The sequence below is a fragment of the Tilletiopsis washingtonensis genome, assembly GCF_003144115.1.
Source record: "Tilletiopsis washingtonensis strain MCA 4186 unplaced genomic scaffold FA09scaffold_3, whole genome shotgun sequence".
Classification (NCBI taxonomy): Eukaryota; Fungi; Basidiomycota; class Exobasidiomycetes; order Entylomatales; genus Tilletiopsis; species Tilletiopsis washingtonensis.
This window is the reverse complement of record NW_020312000.1, coordinates 618763-641577: the sequence shown is the minus strand read 5'-3', so window position 1 is coordinate 641577 and position 22815 is coordinate 618763. Positions and strand designations below refer to the sequence as shown.

General features: G+C 66.9%; 8 protein-coding genes across 8 annotated transcripts; 5 read left to right on the top strand and 3 right to left on the bottom strand.

Annotated features, from left to right (window-relative positions):
* Positions 1-121: 121 nt before the first annotated feature.
* Positions 122-1675, top strand: FA09DRAFT_293785 (hypothetical protein; the record flags this gene model as incomplete). The annotated part of the gene is made up of 9 exons (XM_025740059.1): positions 122-185; positions 235-496; positions 594-705; positions 758-950; positions 1005-1225; positions 1281-1304; positions 1356-1446; positions 1504-1564; positions 1630-1675. Coding segments are annotated over 9 exons (1074 nt in total), but the record flags the coding sequence as incomplete, so codon positions are not given.
* A 507-nt stretch (positions 1676-2182) lies between these two features.
* On the top strand, positions 2183-3395 carry FA09DRAFT_288015 (NAD(P)-binding protein; the record flags this gene model as incomplete). The annotated part of the gene is made up of 7 exons (XM_025739925.1): positions 2183-2263; positions 2317-2606; positions 2666-2723; positions 2776-2914; positions 2973-3181; positions 3240-3297; positions 3355-3395. Coding segments are annotated over 7 exons (876 nt in total), but the record flags the coding sequence as incomplete, so codon positions are not given.
* FA09DRAFT_358580 (hypothetical protein) lies at positions 3358-7670 on the bottom strand. Its single transcript, XM_025744979.1, has 2 exons — positions 5383-7670; positions 3358-5329 (listed from the first exon to the last, which is right to left on the bottom strand). Exons 1-2 carry the CDS (start codon positions 7491-7493, stop codon positions 3511-3513), a joined length of 3930 nt encoding a protein of 1309 aa, XP_025600794.1. The 5' UTR covers positions 7494-7670; the 3' UTR covers positions 3358-3510.
* A 273-nt stretch (positions 7671-7943) lies between these two features.
* Positions 7944-11422, bottom strand: FA09DRAFT_293734 (hypothetical protein; the record flags this gene model as incomplete). Its single annotated transcript, XM_025740058.1, has 8 exons — positions 7944-8003; positions 8062-8309; positions 8367-8478; positions 8533-9557; positions 9611-10558; positions 10633-10828; positions 10933-11121; positions 11231-11422. The coding sequence occupies 8 exons, from the start codon at positions 11420-11422 to the stop codon at positions 7944-7946; spliced, it is 2970 nt and encodes a 989-aa protein (XP_025600793.1).
* A 491-nt stretch (positions 11423-11913) lies between these two features.
* On the top strand, positions 11914-17389 carry FA09DRAFT_304687 (hypothetical protein). Its single transcript, XM_025740476.1, has 4 exons — positions 11914-12231; positions 12316-12577; positions 12631-13093; positions 13146-17389. The coding sequence occupies exons 1-4, from the start codon at positions 12187-12189 to the stop codon at positions 17317-17319; spliced, it is 4944 nt and encodes a 1647-aa protein (XP_025600792.1). The 5' UTR covers positions 11914-12186; the 3' UTR covers positions 17320-17389.
* A 54-nt stretch (positions 17390-17443) lies between these two features.
* Positions 17444-18544, bottom strand: FA09DRAFT_336642 (alpha/beta-hydrolase; the record flags this gene model as incomplete). The annotated part of the gene is made up of 6 exons (XM_025743908.1): positions 17444-17558; positions 17613-17834; positions 17888-17989; positions 18046-18212; positions 18320-18364; positions 18425-18544. 6 exons carry the CDS (start codon positions 18542-18544, stop codon positions 17444-17446), a joined length of 771 nt encoding a protein of 256 aa, XP_025600791.1.
* A 1169-nt stretch (positions 18545-19713) lies between these two features.
* On the top strand, positions 19714-21200 carry FA09DRAFT_327936 (GroES-like protein). Its single transcript, XM_025741589.1, has 8 exons — positions 19714-19839; positions 19894-19922; positions 19981-20074; positions 20140-20304; positions 20361-20479; positions 20534-20836; positions 20892-21108; positions 21162-21200. The coding sequence occupies exons 1-8, from the start codon at positions 19735-19737 to the stop codon at positions 21192-21194; spliced, it is 1065 nt and encodes a 354-aa protein (XP_025600790.1). The 5' UTR covers positions 19714-19734; the 3' UTR covers positions 21195-21200.
* Positions 21016-21873, top strand: FA09DRAFT_188522 (hypothetical protein). Its single transcript, XM_025739376.1, has 3 exons — positions 21016-21108; positions 21162-21511; positions 21602-21873. Exons 2-3 carry the CDS (start codon positions 21228-21230, stop codon positions 21840-21842), a joined length of 525 nt encoding a protein of 174 aa, XP_025600789.1. The 5' UTR covers positions 21016-21108; positions 21162-21227; the 3' UTR covers positions 21843-21873.
* The last annotated feature ends 942 nt before the right edge of the window (positions 21874-22815 follow it).

The window sequence follows — 22815 nt, the reverse complement described above, 5'->3', positions numbered from 1 at the left end:
GCGCTCTCTCCGCCGCCGTGGGCTGGTCCAGTCCCGCGGCACACGACGCTGCACTGCAGAAGGAGGTGAGCTGCGTGCCCGCCGTCCCTCTGGGCGGGTGCTGATAGCTCTGCTGCGATAGCTGCGCATCAAGTCGCTCCACATCCACCCGATCAAGTCGTGCGCCGGCAGCTCCGTGCCTTCAGGTGCGTTCCAAGCTGGGCTCTCGATCCGCTGCTCTGACTCTCTACCCAGCGACGATCCAGCGCGCCGGCCTCGCCTTCGACCGCACCTGGCTCATCATCGATGCCGCCACGCGCGCCTTCTGTACGGCGCGCGGCTCGCCGCACATGGTGCGCATCCGGCCCGTGCTCGATCACGAGGCGGGCCTGCTGCGCATCTACGTGCCCAATTCGGCAGATGAGCCGGCATCGGGAGAGACGGAGGTGGTGGTGCCGCTGACGCCGTCGGATGAGGAGCTGCGGCAGTGCGAGCTGGTGGAGGACGTGGAGATCTGGTGAGTGCCGCGAGCTGGCTGCATGGGAGAGCCGTCCCGATGTGATGGAGCGCTGCACGGCTTCTTGCTCCATTCTGTTGCTGAGGAGGCTCTTCAGGGGGTACAAGGCAGACGGGTACGCGGTGTCGAAGGAGGCAGACGAGGCGCTCTCTGCGTTCATGGGCAAGCCCGTGCGGCTCCTGCGAAAGGGCCCGAAGCACCGCCCGGGAGTGAGTGGAACAGTGCTGAGGGTGCGGGTCGTCTGTCTGACGAGCCGAGCAGGGCGGCGACGATCCGCGCGGCGACGAGTCCGAGACGGCGTTCCAGGACTTCCACAGCCTCACGGTGGTGTCTGCCGAGTCGCTGGCGCAGGTGCAGGAGACGCTGCTCGCGAGCGTCTACCCTGAGCAGGACAGCGCCAAGGCGCTGGAGGCGTATCCTGTCTCCGAGCGGGTAGACCGAGACTTCTGGACGCGTGAGTTGAGCCCGCTCTGTCTCGGCCGGCGTTGCTGCTGACGTCTCGACCTAGCGGACCGCCTGCGCTCCCTGGCCATCGAGCGCTTCCGCATCAACATCGTGCTCGAGACGCTGCCGAGCTCGTCGCGCCCGGCACTGCAGGCGTGGGAGGAGGACTGCTTTACGCATCTCGAGGTGTTCCCGGCAGACGCTGCCGATGATGTGGACTTTGGCGCCGAGGTCAAGGGCCAGGGAGTGGGCATTGACTGCAACGCGCGCTGCGCTCGCTGCCTGGTGCGTGGTGTCAGTGAGAGGTGGCAGGAACGCTTGCTGACAAGTCGTGCCTCAGGTGCCTACCGTGGACCCCGAGACAGTGAGTCATGCTCTGCCATCCTCTGGCGCTGTGATGCTGACATGGTCGCAGGGCAAGCGCGATAAGGCACAGATGCCCTACTCGCTGCTGCAAAAGTACCGCCAAGTGCAGCCGGAGATGCAGAAGATCGGCAAGCCGTGCTGTGCGTGACCGACTCGCGCCCTGCGCTGACGCGCGTGCTGACTGTGATGCCTTGCAGTTGGCATGCTCAGCTCGCCAAGTCAGGAGAGCGGCGCGCTGCACGTCGGTGATGTGGTGCGGTGAGTGCGACAGCAGAGCGAGCGACGTCCTGCGATCACTGACGCCCGACCTCACGCCCTCTCAGCGTCACGGCCACGAGAGATCCGGCGACACGGCCGCTGACGAAGTGAGGCTTGGTTCAATGGTATTGCTGCTTCTTGCTGTGCGCTTGGGCTCGTACTGGGCTCTATGTGTGAGCGCGGGCATGAGAGAGCGCCAGGCTCAGCCACTTGGCAGCATCAGGCCGCACCACGCTGGAGGTCGGCGTCTTGCCATCGGTCCGAGGCTGCCGATCGGGAATCGGGATTTCCGCCGCGGCGCGCGTGCGCGCACGGATGACGGCACGAGCGCCCGCCAGGATCTCCGTACCGCTCGGCGATTTGGCCGGCCATGCCGCGAACTTCCCGCGATGCGGAGCAGGCCCTTCCTGTCCACACACCACCACATTCAGCATGTCACTCCCTCGCACTCTCCTCCGGCCCGCCGCACGTGCGCTCGCCCGGCCAGCTGCGCTGCCTCGCAGCGCCCCTCGCGCCCTAAGCACCTCGGCGTGCCGTGCGTCCGACAAGCCGCCTTCGCACGCCGCCGTGGATGCACGCCTGTCGCGCGCCTCGAACAAGCTTGAGGCTGATGCAAACGAGCACATCGGCCACGAGACTGTCGGCGGCAAGCGCAAGGTGGGCAAGCACACGCAGCGCACGCTTGCGAGCTTCAGCATGGTCAGTCGACTGGCCCGCCACAGCTCCTAGCTCGCGGCTCACAGGCTGTGCAGGAGAACAAGACCTGCGTCGTCACGGGCGGCACTCGCGGCCTGGGCAACCTGATCGCGCGCACGTTCGTCGAGTCGGGCGCCTCGCGCCTGGCCATCCTTGACCTGGACGCTGGCGAGGCGCAGGCTGCGGCTGCCGAGGTGGTGCAGTGGTTCGAGGACCACGGCCAGGCGGAGAAGGGCGAGGTGGAGGCGCTGGGCATCGGCTGCAACGTCGCGAGCGAGGAGAGCGTGACGCAGGCCATGAAGCAGATCAAGGAGCGCTTCGGCTCGATCGATGTGGTCGTCAACAGGTGAGGCCAGGCCGGCGCTGGGGTTGTCGTGTCGTTGCTTATGGTCCTGCGGCTGCCAGCGCTGGCATTGTCCACAACTTCCCGGCTGAGGAGTACCCGACTGACAAGATGAAGCTGGTGAGGGGCCTTGTCTGCGCAGCACAGTGCTTGTCTTGACGCTCGCACACAGCTGTACGACGTCAACATCAACGGCAGCTACTTCGTGGCGCGCGAGGCCGCCAAGCACATGCTGCGCGACGGCACGCAGGGCTCCATCATCCTCATCGCCAGCATGAGCGCCGGCATCGTCAACATCCCGCAGGCGCAGGGTGCGTGGCCGTGAAGGCGCAGCTAGAGACGCTTCCGCTCATTCACGCCGCTCTGCAGCGCCGTACAACGCGTCCAAGGCCGCTGTGCGGCATCTCGCCTCGAGCCTGGCCGTCGAGTGGGCGAAGCGCGGCATCCGCGTCAACTCGCTCTCGCCGGGCTACATGGCCACGGCACTGACGAAGCAGGTGCTGGAGAACAGCCCCGAGGGCAAGGAGCTCAAGGCCAAGTGGGAGAGTCTGACTCCAATGGGCCGTATGGGCGAGCCGGTGCGTTGTGATGTGGAATAGTGGCGCCATGGCAACGCTCACCGCCAGCTGCTCGCAGGAGGACCTCAAGGGCGCGGCGATCTATCTCGCCAGCGACGCCAGCAAGTTCACGACCGGTGAGTGGACCTCTCTCTGCCTGTGCCTGGCTCCGCTCACGCATCTATCGCGCGCAGGTCAGGATATCGTCGTCGATGGCGGCTACGTCTGTGTGTGATAGAATTACAAAAGTGCGGTCTCATGGTCTCCGCCGCGGCCAGCCGCGGGCGCGAGGGATGTATCGTGTGTTCTGTATCGCGTGCGGTAGCGGGAACGAGGTATCAACGGAAGGGTCACGAGGCGGATCGTGCGGGTGCGGCTCGCGCCGCAGTGGGACTGAGCAGCTCCGGCGACTCTTCGCGCACGCGGTGCGAGCGCATGACGGGCGTGCTCGAGGCGAGCGGATCGGCTAGCTCGGAGACGGGCGAGGGGACGGAGAGACGGAGGAAGGGAAAGAAGCTGTCGCCGTGGCCGTGCTGCGTGGAGGGCGTGTTGGAACCGGACAGCGGCGTGGTGTGGCCACGCGAGTGGACGTTAGAAGGCGTGCCGACGAGCGATGGCGGTGCGCTGGAGGTCGGCGAGAAGCCCTCGGTATTTGTGGTTGGCGAACCGGAAGCTGCGACAATCGCCTTGTAGAAGGCGGAGTCGAGGCCCTCCGACGTGCGTGGTGCAGAGAAGTCGCCGGCGGCAGAGACGTCTTGCGAGGTGAGCTGCGGTGCGGCGGCGTGCTGCGCCAGCGCCGGAGCAGTGGGCGACATGAGCCGAGAGATGCGGCGGCGGCGCTCCGCGATACCAGGCACTGGCATGGGCGTAATGCTCGTAGGGCTGCTGGCCAGCAGGCTCTCATCGCCCGCGACGCTGGCAGCCGAGTGGATAGACATGGCCCGACGTGACGGCAGTGAGCCGTGAGCTCCTCGAGCTAGGATGGCGGGACTGTCGAGCGCCGCACTCGCAAAGCCGCTGCCGGAGTTCGAGCGAGGGATGGTGCTGAACGTCGAGCTGGCGCTCATGCCGCCCTCGAGACTGCTGATGCTTGCCGGTCGGCTGAGCGAGGTGCTGGCGCGCTTGCGATTCAAGCCAAAGTCGGGCCATGCGGGTAGCCAGGCGCTCATTGCGGGCGACTCGGCGGGAGCTCCGTGGCTGCCGGATGACCCTTCTGGGCTCAAGCTGCGCTGCGGCTGGTGCGTGTCCCGAGCTGGAATCGGGTGAGGTGTCGCCGTGGCAGTCTTTGGCATGCTACCCGGCGAGACGGCCTCTTCGGACGCGGCTCTGGTGAAGAGCGACATGGCGGACCAGCCGTCGACGCTCATGCGGCGGACCGGGCGCGGCACTTGCACACCGCCTTCGCTGCCCGCACGCGACATGGTCTGGTTGCTGTCCACGAGCGGGCTGCCCATCACGCGGACTGTTGGCGACGTAGCACCGGTAGCGCCGAGGCTGGCGGCGCGCTCGATGGCGAGCGCACGATCTGCCGCCGAAGCCGCGGCCGACGAGGCGACGGGCTTGCGGCGCACGATCTGCGGCCGGATATGCAGTGCCGAATGGCTGCTCGACTGGGCAGAGCCCTGGCGCTGAAGGCTGAAAGTACGGTCCCTTGCGAGATCGGCGGCCGGGTCGCCGCTAGCGAGATCCTCGCCCAGAATGCCGAGCACGCTCTGAGGCCGGCTTCCGCGACTCCGGGCTGATCCAGCGAGTGAGGCTGGCAAGCCAGGCACCTTGAAGCCGTCGTTGCTGCGCAGAACATTGATCTCTAGGCTACTGGGCGCCTCTTCGGCGCTGCCGTTGCCAGAGCGAGATTGCGAGCTGCCAGAGCGCGCCATGCTGACGCTGGTGCCAAGGTGCGCGCCAGCCGGCAGAGAGACACGTCGCGCACGGGCTTCGGAACTCGTGCTCCAGCTGCCGCTGCTGTACGTCGATGTGAGCGGCGGCCTTGTCATTTGACTGCTGCTTGGCGGGGCGTGCGAGGAAGACGACGCCGTGGAGCGAACACTGGCGTTGCGTGAGAGCGCGTGGCCGTCGCTGGACTTGGCATCCGTGGATACGGAGGGCAGCAAGCGGAGCGGATCACCTCTGAGCCACTCTAGTGCAGCCTCGAAGGTTGTGAGCGCCCACCTGCAGATTTGCGTCAGCTCATTTCAGCGCACGCGGTTCTTCAGTGAACTCACTGTGCTTCTGCGGATGCGTCCTCCATCATGCCGAACATCTTGGCGTAGGCGAGGCAGCTGGGCATGGCCTGCGGCCGTGCCCTGACAATGACGCTTACTACGATGGGCAGCAGCTCATCGGCGCCCAAAGGCGTAGCTTCGGCCTCAATGCCACTCAGGCTGGCGCGGCTGCTAGCCACAGTGACAGAGGCTGCAGCGTCGCCAATGGCTGCCAGCGTCTTGCGTAGGATTGAGATGACGTCTTGCGGAGTGCGCACGCTCGGCGGGCTGCTGTCTTGTCTGAGTGCTGCGAGGGCGGGCACTGGAAGCGCAAGCAGCGCATCCGAGTCGAGATCCGGGATGCCTAGCGCCTTCAGCGACGCTACCGCACCATCGAGACGAGCGGGCCGAGCGCGCAGAGCCTGTACTGTGATGCCGAGTGCTGCTCCGCTCACGCCTGAGCGCGAGTAGACGTTGAGCAGCGCATCGACGCTCTCGTCCGTCTCCCGCTGGCTGTCCCGCACAGCGGCATAGAGGCGTCCGTGGAGCAGGCCCATCGCCACGTTCTCGCAGATGTGCGCAAGACGGGAGCGCGCGGCACTTGCGAGGCGGACCGGCGCGGCGTCAAGCACCTCCATCGCCGGTGCGACGACGCCGCGGCGGATGCGCACCGAGTCGTAACCCTCGAAGCCCGGCACGAGCACGTACGAGCTGCGCAGCGAGCTTGCGGCGCGCTCCAGAGCGGCATACATCGATCGCAAAGTCGGTGCCAGGGCAATGAGCGTTGCGGGTGGGGCGCGCAGCAGCAGCGCATCTGCAAGCAGGCCACGCTCGCCGCCAGTGGCCGCAGAGAAGACTTCAGTGCTGAGCGATAGCTGTGCCGCGCGGTCCGCGTCGCGGCTGTTCTCGCCCTCGTCAGACAGCGCGCTGGTCGGGAATGCGATGCTCCCTGCCGGACTCGGCTCTGCAGACGGGTGCGCAATCGAGTTGCCGCGCTGCAGCTGATTCGGCACGACCAGACCGGAGAGCAGCAGCACGCGGATGCGGATCTTCTCGCGGCCAGCCGGCGCGGTGTTCGGCCGCGAGACGACTTGGAAGCCGGGGTCGGAGCTGGGCGGAGCAGGCGAGGCCGCACGCGCCTGTGTGCGGTACACGACAACCTCGGACGTCACTTCACGCACTAGCTCGATCGCCTCCTGGCCGGCTCTGCTGAAGGTGATGTGCACTGTGCGGCCCCCGGCTAGCTTAGCTGTCACGACTGCATCGTCCCACGCAGACGGCTCGTGCTGGACCTCGCGTACGTCGTCGCCCATCGCATCGCGCAGCAGATCCTGCCTCGTGTTCGTAGGGCTCACCGGACCTGATGCCCGCAGCCCATCCGGCGGCGTGCTTGGCCGGGACACCTTGGCGTCGCTTGCGTGTCGCACGCTGACAAAATGGTCGCGATGGGTGGGCGAAGGCTGCAGCGCGTGCAGTGCGGCCCAAGCTGAGTCCTCCAGCGGCGCCCGACTGGCACGCAGCTCCCGAGCCGGCGGGAGCAGCACAAGACGAGCAGCCTCCCAGTCGGAGCGATGCTCCTCGCCCTCGGAGAGATGCTGGTACAGCGGGTTTTCGTCGAAGTCGTCCTCATCGCCGTCAGAGGTCGAAGCGTTGTCCACAGCGCCGCTTCGAGACGCTGAGACGCTGACGGCGTCGGCTGCTGCGACGAGAGACATGCGCCCGAACTCATCATGCGGAATGCCGCGATGGCTCGCGTTGCTAGACGCCCTGCCGAGTGCAGACAGCTGGTCGATGCTCTGCGCGCGGGGCCGCGCGTAGGCATTGAAGTGGTGCGACGAGCTGGACTCGGGGCCGCGGTACGAGGCCAGGCTCGAGACGGTGAGCGTCGGGCTCAGAGGAGCGCCGCGCGGCTGCTGCTCGAAGGAGGAGGATGGCGAGTGGATGGAGGAGGAGGACGAGGAGAGCGGCGCGGAGATGGTGTAGCGCTTGCGCGAGGCCGCCGACGACGACGAGGCCAAGGCCGCCTGCTGGCGCTCCTGCAGCTGCTGCTGGATCTGCTGCTGCTGGCTGTTCTGCGCCTCCTGGCGGGCCTTTGCCCGCTTGCGGAAGAGGCGCTGCAGTGCGCTGGCCATGGCTGCGGCACAAAGGGGTGGCCCACGAGGGTGTGTGCCGCGGTAGAGCCGACGATGCTCAAGCAGCCAAGGGCGGATGCCGGACACACGAGACAGTGCTCGCGCGCGGGCAGAGGGGCCGTCGCCCCGGGAGAGGAGGCCGGAGCCGGGAGAGGAGAGGAGATGTCGAGAAGGAAGAGCGGGCCGGGCGGCGAGGCGAGGCGCAGGCGGATGCATTCTGCGGCCTCCTCTGCCCCTCTGCTCGCCGATGGCGCTCCCACGCCGCCCCGGATCAGCCCCTGCCGGCGCATCACCGCACCGCCCGGACAAACACGCTAGCCGGCGCGCGGGGTGTGGCTTGCGCCTGCCTCTTTTGGCGTAGCGCGCCGCGTCACGTGCGCGCACCTCCTCCCACGACCCGCACGCCGGCTCCCAGGCAGCTCATCGATTGCCGATCGCTGTCTATTTCGTCTACGTCTGCAGCGGCATGTGCGACTCGGTCGTCTTCATCAGGTACCACCGCGTGGCGGCCTGTGGAGGTGCAGAGCGTCAGTACGTGGCTCATGGCTCTACGCTTCGAGCGACGCACCAGGATCGCATCGTCGACAGCAGTGCCGCCCTCCTCGCCGACGCCCTGCGCGCCCTCGGCCTTGCCGCCGGCACGGCCGCCGATGCTCTTCGACACAAGCTCAGCCCACTCGCGCGCATCGACACCCTTGTCGAGCGCGTCCTTGGGCACAAAGTTGACGTGCGTCACCTTGGCCTTGGTCGCCTGCCCGTCGGCTGCCAGGCCGCCCGTGGCCTCCTCGGAGAAGAGGTAGAGCGCCTTGCCGGCCTCTGCACAAAGCAAAAGCATGAGCAAATAACGTCAGTGTGTGCCAGCGCTCGACTCACTCTTGGCAATGGCGACACCAGCCTGCAGCGCCTTGGCGTTGGACCCGACGTCGGCCTTCTGGATGAGGTAAGTGGCGTCCTTGTTCTCCTCAAAGTACTTGGTCACCAGGTTCTGGAGACGCCCTGTCAGCTCTAGTCACGCAAAGCTGCTGCCGTACCTGCTCACCTGCACCTCCTTGCTCTCGGCCGTCGACTTGGCCTTGGCAGCCGTGTCGATCTTCTTGCGCAGGGCAGAGTAGCGCTCGTTGAGCGCCGCCTTGCGCAGCACAGACATCTCCTGCGTGCCGAGCGCCGGGCCAAAGGCCTTGAGGCCGCTCTCCTGCGCCGCGCGGTCCTCGTTGCGCTCGAGCGCGTCGAGCTTGGCCTCCCACTCGTCGGCAAGGCGCCCGACGGCCGCCGCGTCCTCGCCCGTCAGCGCCACGACACGGCGGATGCCCTTGGCAATGCCGCTCTCCTCGACGATGACGAAGCGGCGGATGTCGCCCGTCTTCGCAACGTGGGTGCCGCCGCAGAACTCAACGCTGGTGCTGCGCCACTTGGGGTTCTCGATGTCCTTGGCCATCTCGGCAACGTCGAACTCGAGCGTGACGACGCGGACCGGGTCCGGGTACGCCTCGCCGAAGACGGCGCGCAGACCGGGGATCTTCTGCGCGAGGTCGAGCGGCAGCTCCTGCGAGTAGACCGGCACGTCACGCTTGATCCAGTCGTTGCTGATGTCCTCGATCTTGCGCAGCTCGGGCAGCGCAATGCCCGACTTGTGGCTGAAGTCGAAGCGCAGCTTCGTCGGCGCCACGAGCGAGCCGCGCTGGTCGATGTGGTCGCCCAGCACCTCGCGCAGGCCGTAGTTGAGGATGTGCGTGGCCGTGTGGTTGCTGCGCAGCGGCGCGCGGCGCAGCTCGTCGTAGCTGGCGACCACGACGTCGCCGACGCTCAGCTCGCCGTACTTGAAGTAGCCAGAGTGCAGCACGTAGCCGTTGTACGACTGCACGTCCTCGACGACGAACTCGGCCTTGCCGTCAATAACAATGCTGCCCGTGTCGCCCTGCTGGCCGCCGGACTCGGCGTAGAAGGGCGTCTTGTCGAGCAGGAGGCCGACTGGCTTGTCCTGTGCGACGTTCGGCGAGGTGGACGAGGGGTGGAAGCCGCTCGCCTGGTAGATCGCCTTGACGGTAGCCTCGACGTTGCCGAGCGCTGCGGGGGCGTCAGTGGACTGCATCGCAGCAGCTGCAGCACACGTCACTCACCAAACTTGAAGCTGTCGTCCGACTTCGGCACGGCGTCGTTCTTCTCGAGCGCGCCCAGGTCGTGCACGTCGAGCTTGGGCATCTCGCTGCCCTCCTTCTTGCCCTGGCCCTTGGAAGCCTCCTTCGAAGCCGCCTGCGCAGCCTCGAACTCGGACTCGCTGAACGTCAGGCCCTGCTCCTCGGCCATGATCTGCGTCAGGTCCACCGGGAAGCCGTACGTGTCGTACAGGCGCCACACGTCCTTGCCGTCGAGCGTCTTGGAGCCAGCCTCCTTGGCGCGGCTGGCGTACTGCTCGAAGAGGCGCTCTCCGCGGTCGAGCGTGCGCGCGAAGGACTCCTCCTCCTCGTTGAGGATCATCTTGATCTCGTCAACGCGCTTGGTGATCTCGGGGAAGAAGCCGCCCATCTGCGCGACGAGCGTGGGCACGAGGTCGCCGAAGAAGTGGCCGATCGGCACCTGGAAGTACTTGCGCACGTAGCGCGTGCCGCGGCGCAGGATGCGGCGCAGCACGTATCCGCGGCCGTCCTTGTCCGGCACGCCGCCGTCGCTCATGGCGAAGGTGAGCGTGCGCACGTGGTCGGCGACGACGCGGTAGGCCGTGTCAATGCCGTCGACGTCCTCGGCGCCAAGCTTGCCGGCGTAGGGCCGCGCGCCGGTCAGCTCGCGGATGCGCTCGAAGAGCGGGATGAAGACGTCCGTGTCGTAGTTGGAGCGCTTGTCCTGCAGCACCGAGACGAGGCGCTCGAAGCCCATGCCCGTGTCGATGTGCCGCGCGGGCAGCGGGCGCAGCGAGCCGTCCGTCTCGCGGTTGAACTGCATGAACACGTTGTTCCAGATCTCGAGCACGTCCGGGTCGTCCATGTTGACCAGGTGCGCGGCGTTGCGCCCGCCGATGCGGTCGTAGTGAATCTCACTGCAGGGACCGCAGGGGCCGGTCGCACCCATCTCTGAGGCACGGCGTGTGAGCCCCGCCCGGCGAGCACAGATGCTGCAGGTGTCGCTCGCCAGACTTTGCACTCACCCCAGAAGTTGTCCTTGGCGTTGCCAGTGAGCAGGTGATCCTCGGCCACACCCATCTCCAGCCAGAGGTCACGCGCCTCCGTGTCGGGCTCCAGGCCCTGCTTGGCATCGCCCTCGAAGTACGTCACGTACAGGCGGTCGGCCGGCAGGCCGTACACCTTCGTGAGCAGCTCCCAGGCCATCTGGATCGCCTCGCGCTGCGGAGATGAAAGAATGAGCCACGCTTCCAAATGACGCAGCAGCCACGTGCGCAGACTGCGCAGACCCTTCGCTGCCAGTCACAGCCCTAACACCAGCTCACCTTGAAGTAGTCGCCGAACGACCAGTTGCCCAGCATCTCAAAGAAGGTGTGGTGGTACGTGTCCTTGCCGACGTCGTCGAGGTCGTTGTGCTTGCCGCCGGCGCGAATGCACTTCTGCGAGTTGACGGCACGCTTGAGAGCGCCCATCTGCGACCCCGGGTCGGCGAGACCAAGGAACAGCGGCTTGTACTGCGTACGAGTCGGGTAAGCGCTGCACAGGGCAGCTCCTAGACGGTAGTCATGCCTCCATGAGGCGCACTGCGCCGCAAGCGGTGCTATTCCGTGTGGTCCCACTCACCTGGTTCATGCCAGCGTTGGCGAAGAGCAGCGTGGGGTCCTCATACGGAATGCACGAGCTGCTGGGCCAGAAGTTGTGGCCGTTCTGCTTGAAGTAGTCGAGGAACGTCTCGCGGACCTTGAGCGCAGGCCAGTGGCCGAACTGCGACTCGGCCACCTCGACGGCCGGCAGCACGTTCTGCTCGGCAGGCATGCTGGGCAGAGAGGGACGCGGCGGGCGGCGGGACGAGGGCGAGTGTGCCTGGCGCAAGAGCTGCGAGGCCTGCGGCACGGCGAGGCGCGAGCGCGAGAGAGCCGGAGCTGGCAGCAGCCGAGGGGCGAGCTGCGACGAGGCGTGTAGCGGTGAAGGAAGAAGCAGACGTCCAGGAGTGATGCGGCGCAAGAGCATCAACTGGAGCGGAGTGAGCTGTGCCCTGGCGAGCGTGGTGGTGAGGCGAGAAGGTGAGTGGTGACTCCCACGCTCAGCGAAGAGGCGCGCCTGTGCGAGAGCGCGCAGCTCCGCGTTCTCCGCGGCGCTTGTGCCGCGGCGCGTCTCGCCCGCGACCCGCGCCGAGACTGGCGGCGTGCCTGTGCTGCGGCCGGCGCGCTGCTGAGCAATGGCCGAGCGAGCGTGCCCTGACCCACCGGGCCCTGAGGCAGCGACGACGACGAGGTCGGCGTCGGGCTGCCTTGCTTCCACATCTCCCTGTCTCGTCTTGCTCAGCCTCTAGACTCGCCGGCGCCGCGCTCTGCCTGCTTCGCTTCGCCTGCCGCTGCCACTCGCCACCGCTTTCGCGCGTTCGCCTCTGCCAGCCCTTGCCTCGCACGCGCGCGCGCGTGAGCCAGGTGCCGCTGCGGCTCTCGCCTCCGCCTCCGGAGGCAGCGCCGTCCGCAGCACCGCCCGAGACGCAGCCCTCTGCACCTTTGAGCCCCACGGGTTCAGAGCGTGCGAGGCTGCGCCGTCGGCTTCCTTAGTGCATGGCGCCGACTTTGCTGGACTGCTGGGCGTGCCGGGACCTGCAGGTGAGTTCAGCTTTGCTAGGTGGCGCAGCAGCTGCCGGAGTCGGCCAGCCGCTCAGCCTGTGGCTGACGCGCTGGCACACACAGCGATTCCGCGCAGTCCTCAAGGGCCACCAGCAGCAGGGGCCGGTCGGCCCCTCGCCGCGCTCGCCGCCGCACCGCTCCTTCTCTGCGGGCGGGCCGGCGCACGGCGGACCATGCCCGCCGGCAGAGGTGAATCGGCGCGACCATCTGGGCCGCACCGTGCTGCACCTCATTGCGTCGAGCACGGAGGGTGCTAGCGTGGACTGGCTCACTGCGATCCTCGCGCACCCGAGTACGAACGTAAACCTGGGCGACGGCGAGAATGGTGAGTGAAACGAGGCGTAGCGCGCGCTGGCGCAGGACTGATGCCGGCTGCAGGCTGGACGCCGCTCCATCGTGCGCTCTACCATGGCAACTTGCTCACAGCGCAGCTGCTGCTGCGGCGTGCCACGGGCTCGGGCCCGGCAGACTACCGCCTGAAGGATCTCGAGGGCCTCACGCCCTTCGATCTCTACAATGCGACGGTGGCTGGCTCTGCGCCCTCGCACCCAGACACGCTGCTGCCGAGCGCACTACAGGTGCCTGCCCTCGCTGCCGGCGAGCTCTACGCCTGGGGCGCGAACCGCAACTACAGTCTGGGCTTCGGCGATGGCGCAGACCGCGTCCTGCCGGACCGCTCGCGCATCGAGGCGGTCGAGGTCGAGGGCGTGCTCAGGCCCGCGGGCCAGCGCTATGACCGCGTGGGCGTGCGGGACGTGGCCATGTCGAAGTTTGCGACGTTCGTCCTGACCGACGAGAGCAGCGCCAACGTGCGGTGTGCGGGCATCAGCGGGCATGGCCGGTGAGTGAGGCATGGTCAGAGCCGGTGCCACAGGCGCTGATGCATGTTGCAGGATCGGGCGCGCACCGCAGACGCAGACCAAGCTGGAGCCGCTGCGCGACTTCCACGAGACGGCCTGCGCCATTGCCGTCGGGCTGGACCACACGTGCATCGTCACGACGACCGGCGCGCTGCTGACGTTTGGGCACAACAAGTTCCAGCAGCTCGGATACGTGCTTGAGCATGGGCAAGGCATCGTCGCCTCGAGCTCCGCGGCAAAGGGCACCGGAGGCGCCGCATCTGCCACCTTTGGCGCGCCGGCGTCGCAAGGGCCTTCGAGCGCCGATCTGGATGTCCAGATCAGCCCTCGGCGTGTCGCCGGTGTGCTCAAGCGAGAGCACGTCCTTGGCGCCGCTGCCGGCAAGCTGCACTCTGCTGCGTTCACCAGTGAGGCGCTCTTCACGTGGGGCACGAACGCTGGGCAGCTCGGTTACGATCGCGCCGCCTCGCCGGTGCAGATCACTCCGCGCAAAGTGTCCGCAGTGACGGCAGCGCAGGCGATCCGGCAGGTAGCAGTGACAGACTTTGCCACTGCCTGCCTGCTGGCATCTGGCGACGTGCTTGTGCTGCACAACGACACGCACTTCATCATCCGCTTCCCGCAGCCCGGCTTCTCGAGCGACATGTCCGTCTTCCGGCCACGCCAGGCGCGACCCAAGCCGCTCATCAAGAAGCTCGTCTCGGGCTCGTCAAACGTCATGGCAGCGGTCAGCGACATGGGCGACGTCTTCACGTTCAGCCTCGGCCATCCCTCCGAGTACGCTTCGTCGGCGGCTGGTGGCAGCGGCGGAGCCACCAGTGCAGCCTCGGCCTCGCGCCAGACCGGCGTCAAGCCGCAGCTCATCTGGTCGGTGCGCAAGAATAAGAAGGTCGGCGCGGCCGAGGACGTAGCGCTGGGCGCGGGCTCCGACATCATCCTCACGACCGAGTCAGGCCACGTCTTTGTGCGCTCCCGGCCAGCGGAGAACAGCAATGCGTCTGGCGGGCAGGGCGCCGGCAAGGGCAAGGCCGGCTGGAAGGCTGTGCCGCTGCTGCAGCGCGTTGTCAAGGTCGCTGCCAACGAGAGCGGTGGCTTTGCCGCCATCAAGACTGACGCAGAGCTGCACGACATCAAGGCGCGCGGCAGATCGCTCGAGGATGACCTGCAGGATCTGCTGCAGCACCTCAAGGCCGCCTCGCACGCGGGTGCCACGTCGGCCGAGGAGCAGCGCAGTATCACGGCCGAGGTTGCTCAGCTCCGCGCCGAGCCTGACGCCGATTCGGACTCTGACTCGGAGAGCGAGGCCGGCGAGTCGTCGGCGGAGCGCTACGTTCGCATGGCGCAGCTCATCGGAGAGGCGGTGCGCCGCTTCCAGCCCGATGGCGGAGCGCCGCGCTTCAGCAAGGAGAGCGTCCTCTCGCCTCCGTTTGGCGTTGACCTCTTCATCGTGGCTGGCGGGCGCTACCTGCCCGCACACCGCGTCATCGTTGCTGCTCGCGTGCCCGCGCTCGCCAAGGTCCTGCAGCAGACTGGCAAGACGGCCGCGCCCCCTGGCGTCGCTGTGAGGCACGGAGGTGGTGCGACGACGCTCGAGCTGCCGCGCTGCTCCTTCCCGACTGCCTGCTTTCTCCTGCACTACCTGTACACGGACGATCTGCCTGCCGTCTGGCTCAGCATCGGCTACCGGGTTGAGGCCCAGTACAAGGCGAGCAAGATCGACCGCACGCAGGTGCGCAGCCAGCTGCAAGCGCTGGCCGAGCTGCTCGACCTCTCCGCCCTCTCTTCGAGCTTGGTCTCGCCCGTGCCGCGGCCGCCCGACCAGACGCTGCGCCCGAACATGCGGACGCTGTTTGCCTCTGCGGTGGACGTTGACGCCTCGCTCTCGCCGCTGCACGACGTCAAGCTTCGCTTCGCAGATCGTACGGTCCCGGCCCACGCTGCTATTCTGCGGCGATCGCCATTCTTCGCGGCGCTCTTGCAGCCGGACTGGACCTTTGCGCGCTGGGAGCAGGGCATCATCACCGTCGACATGTCGCACATGGAGTGGCGCGTCGCACGCATCGTGCTCGAGCATCTCTACACCGACGCCGGCGCAGAGCTCTTTGTGGGCACAGATGCCGGCTGCAAGCTGGACGCCTGGCTCGACTTTGTCACCGAGGTCCTGGCAGCAGCCAACGAGTTGCTGCTGGACAAGCTCAAGCTCGTGTGCAGCTCGCTACTGCGCCGACGCGTGCTGCCGACGAACGTGGCCTCGCTGCTGAGCAACGCCGAGTTCTTCCACGCGCTGCCGCTCAAGGAGGCGACGATGGACTATATCTCGCGCACGATGGAGACGCTCCTCGAGGGCGGGATGCTCGACGAGCTCGAGCTGAAGCTCGTGCGCGACCTCACGCGCCTCGTGCGCCGCAAGCAGGACGAGCGCATGCACCGCACGCCGAACGCAGACTACCTGGCCGCTCTCGTGCTCAAGCATCAGGAGTACTTCGAGTCGCTCGACATTCCGCCGCCGTCGCTCAACCTCGTCAGTCAGAGGTTCGGTCGCAGGCCACCGCGCTCGCCGTCGTGGCGTCCGCAAGACGCAAGCACCCCTGCGCGGCGCGTGCGCTCGTCGATGTCACCGGGAACTAGCCCCGAGGTGCGGGCAACAGGCCTGCCAGCGGCAGCGCAGAACGACGCCGGGCTCTTCTCGATGGACGAAGATGAGGCTGCCAGCCCGGGTCTGGCTGCAGCGCTGGCCGTATCTCGCGCCATGATGCAGCCGTCTAACCTCAGCCTCGGTCCGTCTCGCGCGAGCACGCCCGGCTCGACGCCGTGGCGCTCGCGCACCGTCGAGGCAGATAAGAGCGTACTCAGCGTCTCGCCGAAGGCTGCGCCGGCCGCGCGTCCGCCCGGCGTCGACCTGCGCAGCATCATGGCGTCGGAGCAGGCGCGACGGCCGTCAAGCGGTCTTGTGCCCTCGGTCGCAGGCAACGGCAGCTTGCCGGCATCAGCTGCACCCTCTGGGACGGCCACGCCTGTCAAGCAGCCGCCTGGCAGCGACGCGGTGCCACTCAGCTTGACTGCCAAGCTGTCGCAGCGCGACCGCAAGAAGCAGCAGCAGCAGCTGGCGCTACAGCAGCAGCCACAGTCTGGTGCCTCTGGCGCGTCTCCGCAGGCAGGCACGCCCAAGACGTGGTCGCCGACGCTGTCTCCCTTCAACGACCGCAAGCCGAGCGTCTCTGGCGCATCTCCCTGGGCGGCGATCAGCAAGGCTCAGACGCCCGGCAGCCAGCCTGTGCCAGCCATGGACCTCGACTCGTCCTCGCCTCTGCCTGGCGCTGCGTCGTCCTCGCGAGGACGCGCACCGTCAGTGGCGCGCACCGTCTCTGACACGGCGCCTGCGGCTGGCCTGCCTGCTCTTGGGCCGACCATCACGCCGCAGCGAGGCGTGCGACCACCTTCCCGTCGCAACGGCAGCGAGGTGGCCTGGGCAACCTCCACGCCGTCCTTTACGCCGCCGGCTGTTGCGCCGCCTGCCGGGCCGGCCTTCTTCTCCTCGTCGCCCTCTCCTTCGCCTGCTGCGCGCGCACAACGCAGCGCTTCGTCTCAGATGCCAGCAACGAGTCCGCCGGTCAGCACGCCCGGCCCTGCGCCACGCTCCTTCGCCGCCATCCAGGCCGAGGAGCAACAGCGGCTCGAGAATGCAGCTGCGGCACAGGCGAATGCCAAGAAGAAGAGCTTCGCGCAGCTCATCGAGGAGGACCGTCTCGAGGCGGAGCGGCGCGAGCAGGCGGAGCGCGAGAAGGAGGCGTTCGAGGCGTGGTTCGAGGAAGAAGCACGCCGTCTGAGGATAGAGGAAGGTGGCAGCCCGGCTCCTGCATCTGGCAACGCACCGAAACGAGGCGGCGCAAAGGGCGGCAAGGCCAAGGCCAACAAGGAGCAGCCTCCTCGCGGCCCGAAGCAACGCGGCGGCAAGACGAATGACGCCGAGGCTACTGGTGCAGCAAGTGCTGCCGGCACACCAGACGGGCCCTCTGATGCGCCTCCTCGAGAGGGCGCTGGACGAGGTAAGGGTCGCGGTCGCGGCGGCAAGGCACGCGGAGGAACACCCAACGAGGCTGGCGCGAAGGCAGCGCCGGCACCTCCGCCCAGCCGCGCACACCTGGACCCCTCTGCGCCGGCCTTTGCGCCACCACCTGCCTCTCCCGCCCCGCCTACACGATCATGATGTGGTTTAGCAGTGGACTTGCTCGGTGTGCGTCGCAGTGGGACTCTAGAAAATGTCACGAGTGTATCGCATGTCAAAAGTGTGAGATTACAGAGGCCTCCGGGTCCGTAGTAAAATCTGCCGCTTAGGCAAACACGCGGCCGAAGAAGGCCGTCGTGGCGGCGATCGACTTCTTCCACGACTCGTTGACCTTCTCGTCGTTGACGTCGGGCCGTGCGCCGAAGCCGTGCACCGTGTTGCTGCAGGGGAGAGGTCAGACAGGCCGCGCGGCAAGGGCAGTCTGGGCAACTCACGGGTACGTCGTCGAGGCCTCGTCAAGCAGGTTCTTCTCCTTGAGCGTCTTGAACCACGTGTCCTTGGCCTCGCCGCCGAAGAGCGGGTCCAGCTCGGCGGCGTTGATGAGGACGGGCACAGTGATCTGCGCCGCCTCGTCGGCCTCGACCATGGAGGGGTGGTAGAGCACGAAGGCGTCGATCAGCTTCTCCTTGGCGGCCATGACGGCCGTCTTGCCGCCGCTGCAGAGTGGCGTTAGCAAAAGGGCGAACTGCCGTGGCTACGAGAAACGCACTAGCAGTAGCCGACGATGCCGACCGGGCCGTTCTTCTTGGCCTCGGCGATCACGGGCTTGATGAGCGCAAACGTCTCGTCGAAGCCGTGGCCCTTGCCCATCCTGCGAGGATGCGTCAGCACCTCCACGGACACGGGCGCACCACACGCGCTGCTCACCACTCCTGGAAGTTGCCAAAGTTCTTGCCCATGGCCTCCTCCGACGGCGGGCCCTCGCTGGCCTTGCTGGGCAGCACAAAGTCCTTGGGGTTGATGGGGTCGCCCTTGAAGTAGTCGACGGCCCAGACGGTGAAGCCGGACTGCTCGGCGAACTTGTCGGCCACGATCTGTGCACGAGTGTGAGTGATGTGCATAGGGGAGAGAGTCGCCCGCAGCGCCTCTTGCGAAGCCGCAGGTATGCATAAGCATGCTCAGAGGAGCAAGAGGGGCTCACCTTGGGGTTCGTGATGCCCAGGCCGTAGATGTCAGGCGCGATGAGCTGTACGTAGTGAGCGTGTCAGTCGACTGCTGCAGCAGTGCACCCTGTGCCGCCACGCACGATGGTGCCCTTCTTGCTGCCGGGCGCCACGTAGGCGTCGAGGCCGGCAATCTTCTCCGTCTTGCCCGACGGCGAGCCGGGGATCTCCTTGAGGTCGATGCAGCCGCTGCAGAAAGACATGGTGATGAGGTTGTTGGTTGGTGAGGTGGGTGTGTGATGTTGGTGTGGTGGTGAGAAGGAGAGGTTGGCAGCGGCATGCATGGCTAGTCGAGTATGCGCGCTCCGCTGCCGCCGGCATCGGAGCGGGGGCGTCCTCCACCTCCATGCCCGTGCACACCGCCGTCGCACGTGTCTGTGCCTCTCTCCACAGCCAAGGCCCCCACTCGGTGCTGCAGTTCTGCCTGCTCTCTGCGCAGGGATGCAGCCGATGCGGCACAGCAGCAGCAGAAGGCCGCCGCATTCCGGCTCTCGCTGTCGGGCGCTCCTGCGGTTGGCCGATCTTCGCGCGTCGGCCTCCACTCGCTCCGCGGCGACGAGCTTCCTTCGGCATGAGACGGCTTCCACGGCATCGTCTGCTTCTCCTGCCCCTCAAAACCACGGCTTGACCTCGCACAGAACGCACCACCCATTGGCGGCATGGTCCGCTCCTACTGCCGTCTGCGTTGTGCCGATGCTGCGTCCTGTGCAGGCAGGCGAGATCTCGCGCTGGAGAGGAGGTCAGCCGGCGCAGGACGGGTGAGGTGTACGCAGGCACTGGAGCAGTGTCGGCATTTGCCGCACGGGCCGCTCGCGCTCGATGTGGAGGCGCGGCTGCTGTGCCTTCCTGTCCTCACCTCATGAGACAGCGTGAGGCCTTGCGAGCTGCTGAGGACGTCTCGACGAGCACAGTTGCGCTCAAAATCCAGAGCTGAGTGTGCCTGAGTACGAGGAGTTGCAAGAGACATGTGCGATGCTGGAGGGAGATGGAGGAGACGATGCAGGAGGAGCTGAGATCAGAGACTTTCGCAACAGCAGCAAGCCGTCTCTCCATCCCTTCTCGGCAGTGCTCACCGCTCGCGGTTCGGTACAGCTCTCCTCGCTCTTTAACAGCTCGTCCCAGCATCGTCTTGCTCACGGTTTGCAGACGCAGCTGTCGCTGCCGCTCTCTCTAGGGCAGAGGCGCCTGCGAGGCGACGGCAGGTCAAGTTTAAGTCCGGCTTCCTGAATGAGAGTAAGAATGCACGATGTCCATTTTTGTATTCCCCCCGCGCTCGCCCGGAGTTAGCGGCCAGTTGCCCGGCTGCCGGAGCCGCCTCCACGTAGACGTCCTTCGCACCGCTCGGCTTCACTCCACCACTACCCAGCCTCTACCCACACACACATACTGCAACATGGCACCCTCGCAGATGAAGGCCCTCGTCGCGGCCGCCGAGCACACGACCGAGGTCAAGACGATCAGCGTGCCCAAGCCCGGCGCCGGCGAGGTGCTGATCAAGGTGCGGCGCGCCGAGGCAGCGGCGGGTGTGCAGGCGCTGACGAGCCATGCGTAGGTCGTTGCCATCGACCTGAACCCGACTGAGTGAGTGATAGAGCAGCGGGAGCTGGTGTCTAGGACGTGCGCTGAAGCCGCGCCGCAGCTGGAAGCACGCCAAGCTCATGAGCCCGCCGGGCGTCATCATGGGCTGCGACTTCCTCGGCACGGTGGAGGACTCCAACGGTACGGACATCGCTGTGAGTGCTGCCAGTGCTGCTCGAGCTGCATCTTGCATGCCTCTGAGACGCATACACGCCTACAGGAGGGCACCAAGGTTGCCGGCTTCGTGCACGGCGGCAAGTACGAGGACCGCGGCTCGTTTGCAGAGTACCTCGTCTCGCCGACGTCGGTGCTCACCAAGGTGCCGGACAATGTCAAGGACGAGGTGGCCGTCAGCATTGGTATTGCCGGCTATACGGCTGTTCAGGTGAGCGTGGCTCCAGACTGCAGATGCCGGCGTTCGGGTTGACATGCTCTTGATAGGCGCTCTACATCCGCCTCGGCCTCGAGAAGCCGACGAAGGACTCGACTTCGCTGCCGCAGCTTGCCGAGGATGCGCCTCAGCTGCTCGTCTGGTCGGGCGCCACCTCTGTGGGCCAGTAGTGAGTGTTGCTGCCCGTCGCACACATGCGCACGCAGCTGAGCCTGGTGCGCAGTGCCATCCAGCTGGGCCGCGCGTCGGGCTACCACGTCATCACGACGGCCTCGCCCAAGAACCACGAGTACCTCAAGTCGATCGGTGCCGCCGAGACGTACGACTACCGCGACGAGAGCACGCCGGAGAAGATCGCAGAGGCGCACCCCAAGCTGAGCCACGCGCTCGACTGCATCAGCGAGAAGGGCACGCAGAGCCTCGCCGCGCGCAGCCTGGGCAAGAGCGGCGGCAGCGTCGTGGTGCTGCTCAAGCCGGAGAAGGACGCCATTGCGCTGCGTGAGGACGTCAAGATCGTGCACACGCTGTGAGTGCCCACATGTGCGCGCAACGGTTGCCGTGCTCACGCAAAACTTGTACAGCGCCTACGCGCTGCTCGGCAAGCCGTTCAACTACGGCCCGGCCGAGTTCAAGGAGGACTTTGTGAAGAGCGAGAACGAGAAGCTGCAGCCTTTCACCTCTGGCGGTATCCTGCGCCACCTGCTGCGCAGCGAGCTCATCAAGGGTAACAAGATGAAGAAGATGGACGGCGGCCTGGAGAGCGTGCCGCAGGGAATGAAGTACATGGAGGAGGGCAAGGCGAGTCCGCTGTGGTCCGCTAGACCCCTGCTCGCTCGCTCACGCTGCTCTAGGTCTCGGCCGAGAAGCTGTACTACCTCCTCTGAGTCGGGGACGAGGCAGACACAAAGCCGAGGGAGATGCAGCTGCAGGCACCAGGCTTGGGCTCGTCAATGACACACTGCGCTAGCACATCTCTGCCGCCAGTGCCTGCGCCAGCGTGCAGGTACGACGCTGCCCGCCTCGCGGCAATGTCCTGGCCTAGCTTGGCCGGCCGTGGAGATCCTGGGCCGAGAGATGCGAGAGACGGAAATCTTGGGCCCGCCTCGATGCCTTTCGCCCATCGACGGCCGAAGGGATGCATGCAGGGGTTCGGAAGTGGACAGGATCTGCGGTCTCCAGACGCAGAGATGGCGTGCTCAGGATGAGTAGACGCATTGAGATGCTCCCTGCGCCGCCGGCATTGCTGGTCATCTTTCGGGCAGCTGACAGTCCGGCGCCGGTGGCCAGGCAATCTTCGCAACACGGGGCCCCATGCAGTAAAGCAGCCAGTGCCTGGCGGCTCGCGCCAGCGGGTGCTAGCACCTAGAGGAACAAGGTTCAGGGCACGCCCTGCTCCCTCTGGCCTATTCCTGGCCACGAGTCTCGCGAATCTCTCCCCTCTTTGCCGTCGGCACTGCGAGGCTTACCCCACAGAAGACGCACACTTGCAGCCCACTGCATGCTGGGTGCCGAGGCGTGCAACGTGCAGCTAGTCCAGGGGCTCGCATGACAGCGGGCGAAATGAGCGTCTCCTCCTCGAGCAGCTGCGCTGTGTCAGCGGCACAAAGCTGGAGAGCGGGCGATGTTGATTGCCCAACGGGCCCTGGCTTGCAGCGAAGCGTGCATCGGCATACTGGGTGCTCTTTGTGCTGCTGCGTCCAGCGTCGGCCGGCCCAGCCGCAGCCGGAGGAGCTCGAGCGACGAGCAGGCTGACGTCGAAGCACGCCGGTGGCCGCTGTGGGTCATTGCGCCGCGCCTGACACCGCGCAGCTGTGCACTGCACGCACCGCGGCGCCATGCTCGGCCTGTTGATCTGAGTTGGCCACTTGGCTCGACCGAGCGCTGCGGCTGCCGAAGCTTCTGCCGGGCCCGGCGGAAGAGGCAAGACGGGGCAAACCCCAGCATTCAGCTGCGAGCGGAGAGGGAGCGAGCATGAGCATGGCGCGGGGTAAGCGGAAGGGATCTGCACGTCTAGCTCCGGCAATCTGCGCCACAGGCTGCCAGCAGGGGAGGAGCAGCAGCACACCTTCCGCATCTCGGGGCCGGCGGGCGGCAGCTGTCGGGCGAAGCGGCGGCCGGCGCGGCAGAGGCGGCACCGGCAGCAGCGGGCGGGGGCAGCGGGCCAAGCTGCCCCAGGGGCCTCCGGGCGGGCAAAGCGCCTGTCCAAGGGGCCGCAGCACGTTCTCGGCTCCGGAGCGGGCGGGGCGAGATCTCCGCCGCAGCACGCAGCATCACCTGGCAGCGGCGGAGCGGAGCAAGGCGGGGCCCCGCACCCGAGCTGTGCTCGTGCACGCGACAGGCGCGAGGCGCTCAGAGCGTAGCGGTGCCGTCGGGTGCATCTCTGCAGGCGGCGAGATGGCCGGCGGCGCATCAGATGCAGCGGCGAGCCGCCGGCGGAGGCAGCGCAGCCGCAGCTGCCGCGCTGCAAGCGAGCTGCCGAGCCGCGGCAGCAGCGGCTGCGGGGTG

Bases quoted from the DNA above. Each gene is read 5' to 3' on its own strand.
- FA09DRAFT_304687 (XM_025740476.1), top strand. From the start codon at position 12,187: ATGGCGCCGACTTTGCTGGACTGCTGGGCGTGCCGGGACCTGCAG. The intron at 12,232-12,315 runs GTGAGTTCAGCT...TGGCACACACAG, and splicing joins GGGCGTGCCGGGACCTGCAG to CGATTCCGCGCAGTCCTCAA. The intron at 12,578-12,630 runs GTGAGTGAAACG...TGCCGGCTGCAG, and splicing joins CCTGGGCGACGGCGAGAATG to GCTGGACGCCGCTCCATCGT.
- FA09DRAFT_327936 (XM_025741589.1), top strand. From the start codon at position 19,735: ATGGCACCCTCGCAGATGAAGGCCCTCGTCGCGGCCGCCGAGCACACG. The intron at 19,923-19,980 runs GTGAGTGATAGA...GCCGCGCCGCAG, and splicing joins ATCGACCTGAACCCGACTGA to CTGGAAGCACGCCAAGCTCA. The intron at 20,305-20,360 runs GTGAGCGTGGCT...TGCTCTTGATAG, and splicing joins CCGGCTATACGGCTGTTCAG to GCGCTCTACATCCGCCTCGG.
- FA09DRAFT_358580 (XM_025744979.1), bottom strand. From the start codon at position 7,493: ATGGCCAGCGCACTGCAGCGCCTCTTCCGCAAGCGGGCAAAGGCCCGC. The intron at 5,330-5,382 runs GTGAGTTCACTG...GCAAATCTGCAG, and splicing joins GACGCATCCGCAGAAGCACA to GTGGGCGCTCACAACCTTCG.
- FA09DRAFT_188522 (XM_025739376.1), top strand. From the start codon at position 21,228: ATGCAGCTGCAGGCACCAGGCTTGGGCTCGTCAATGACACACTGCGCT. The intron at 21,512-21,601 runs ATGAGTAGACGC...GTGGCCAGGCAA, and splicing joins GCAGAGATGGCGTGCTCAGG to TCTTCGCAACACGGGGCCCC.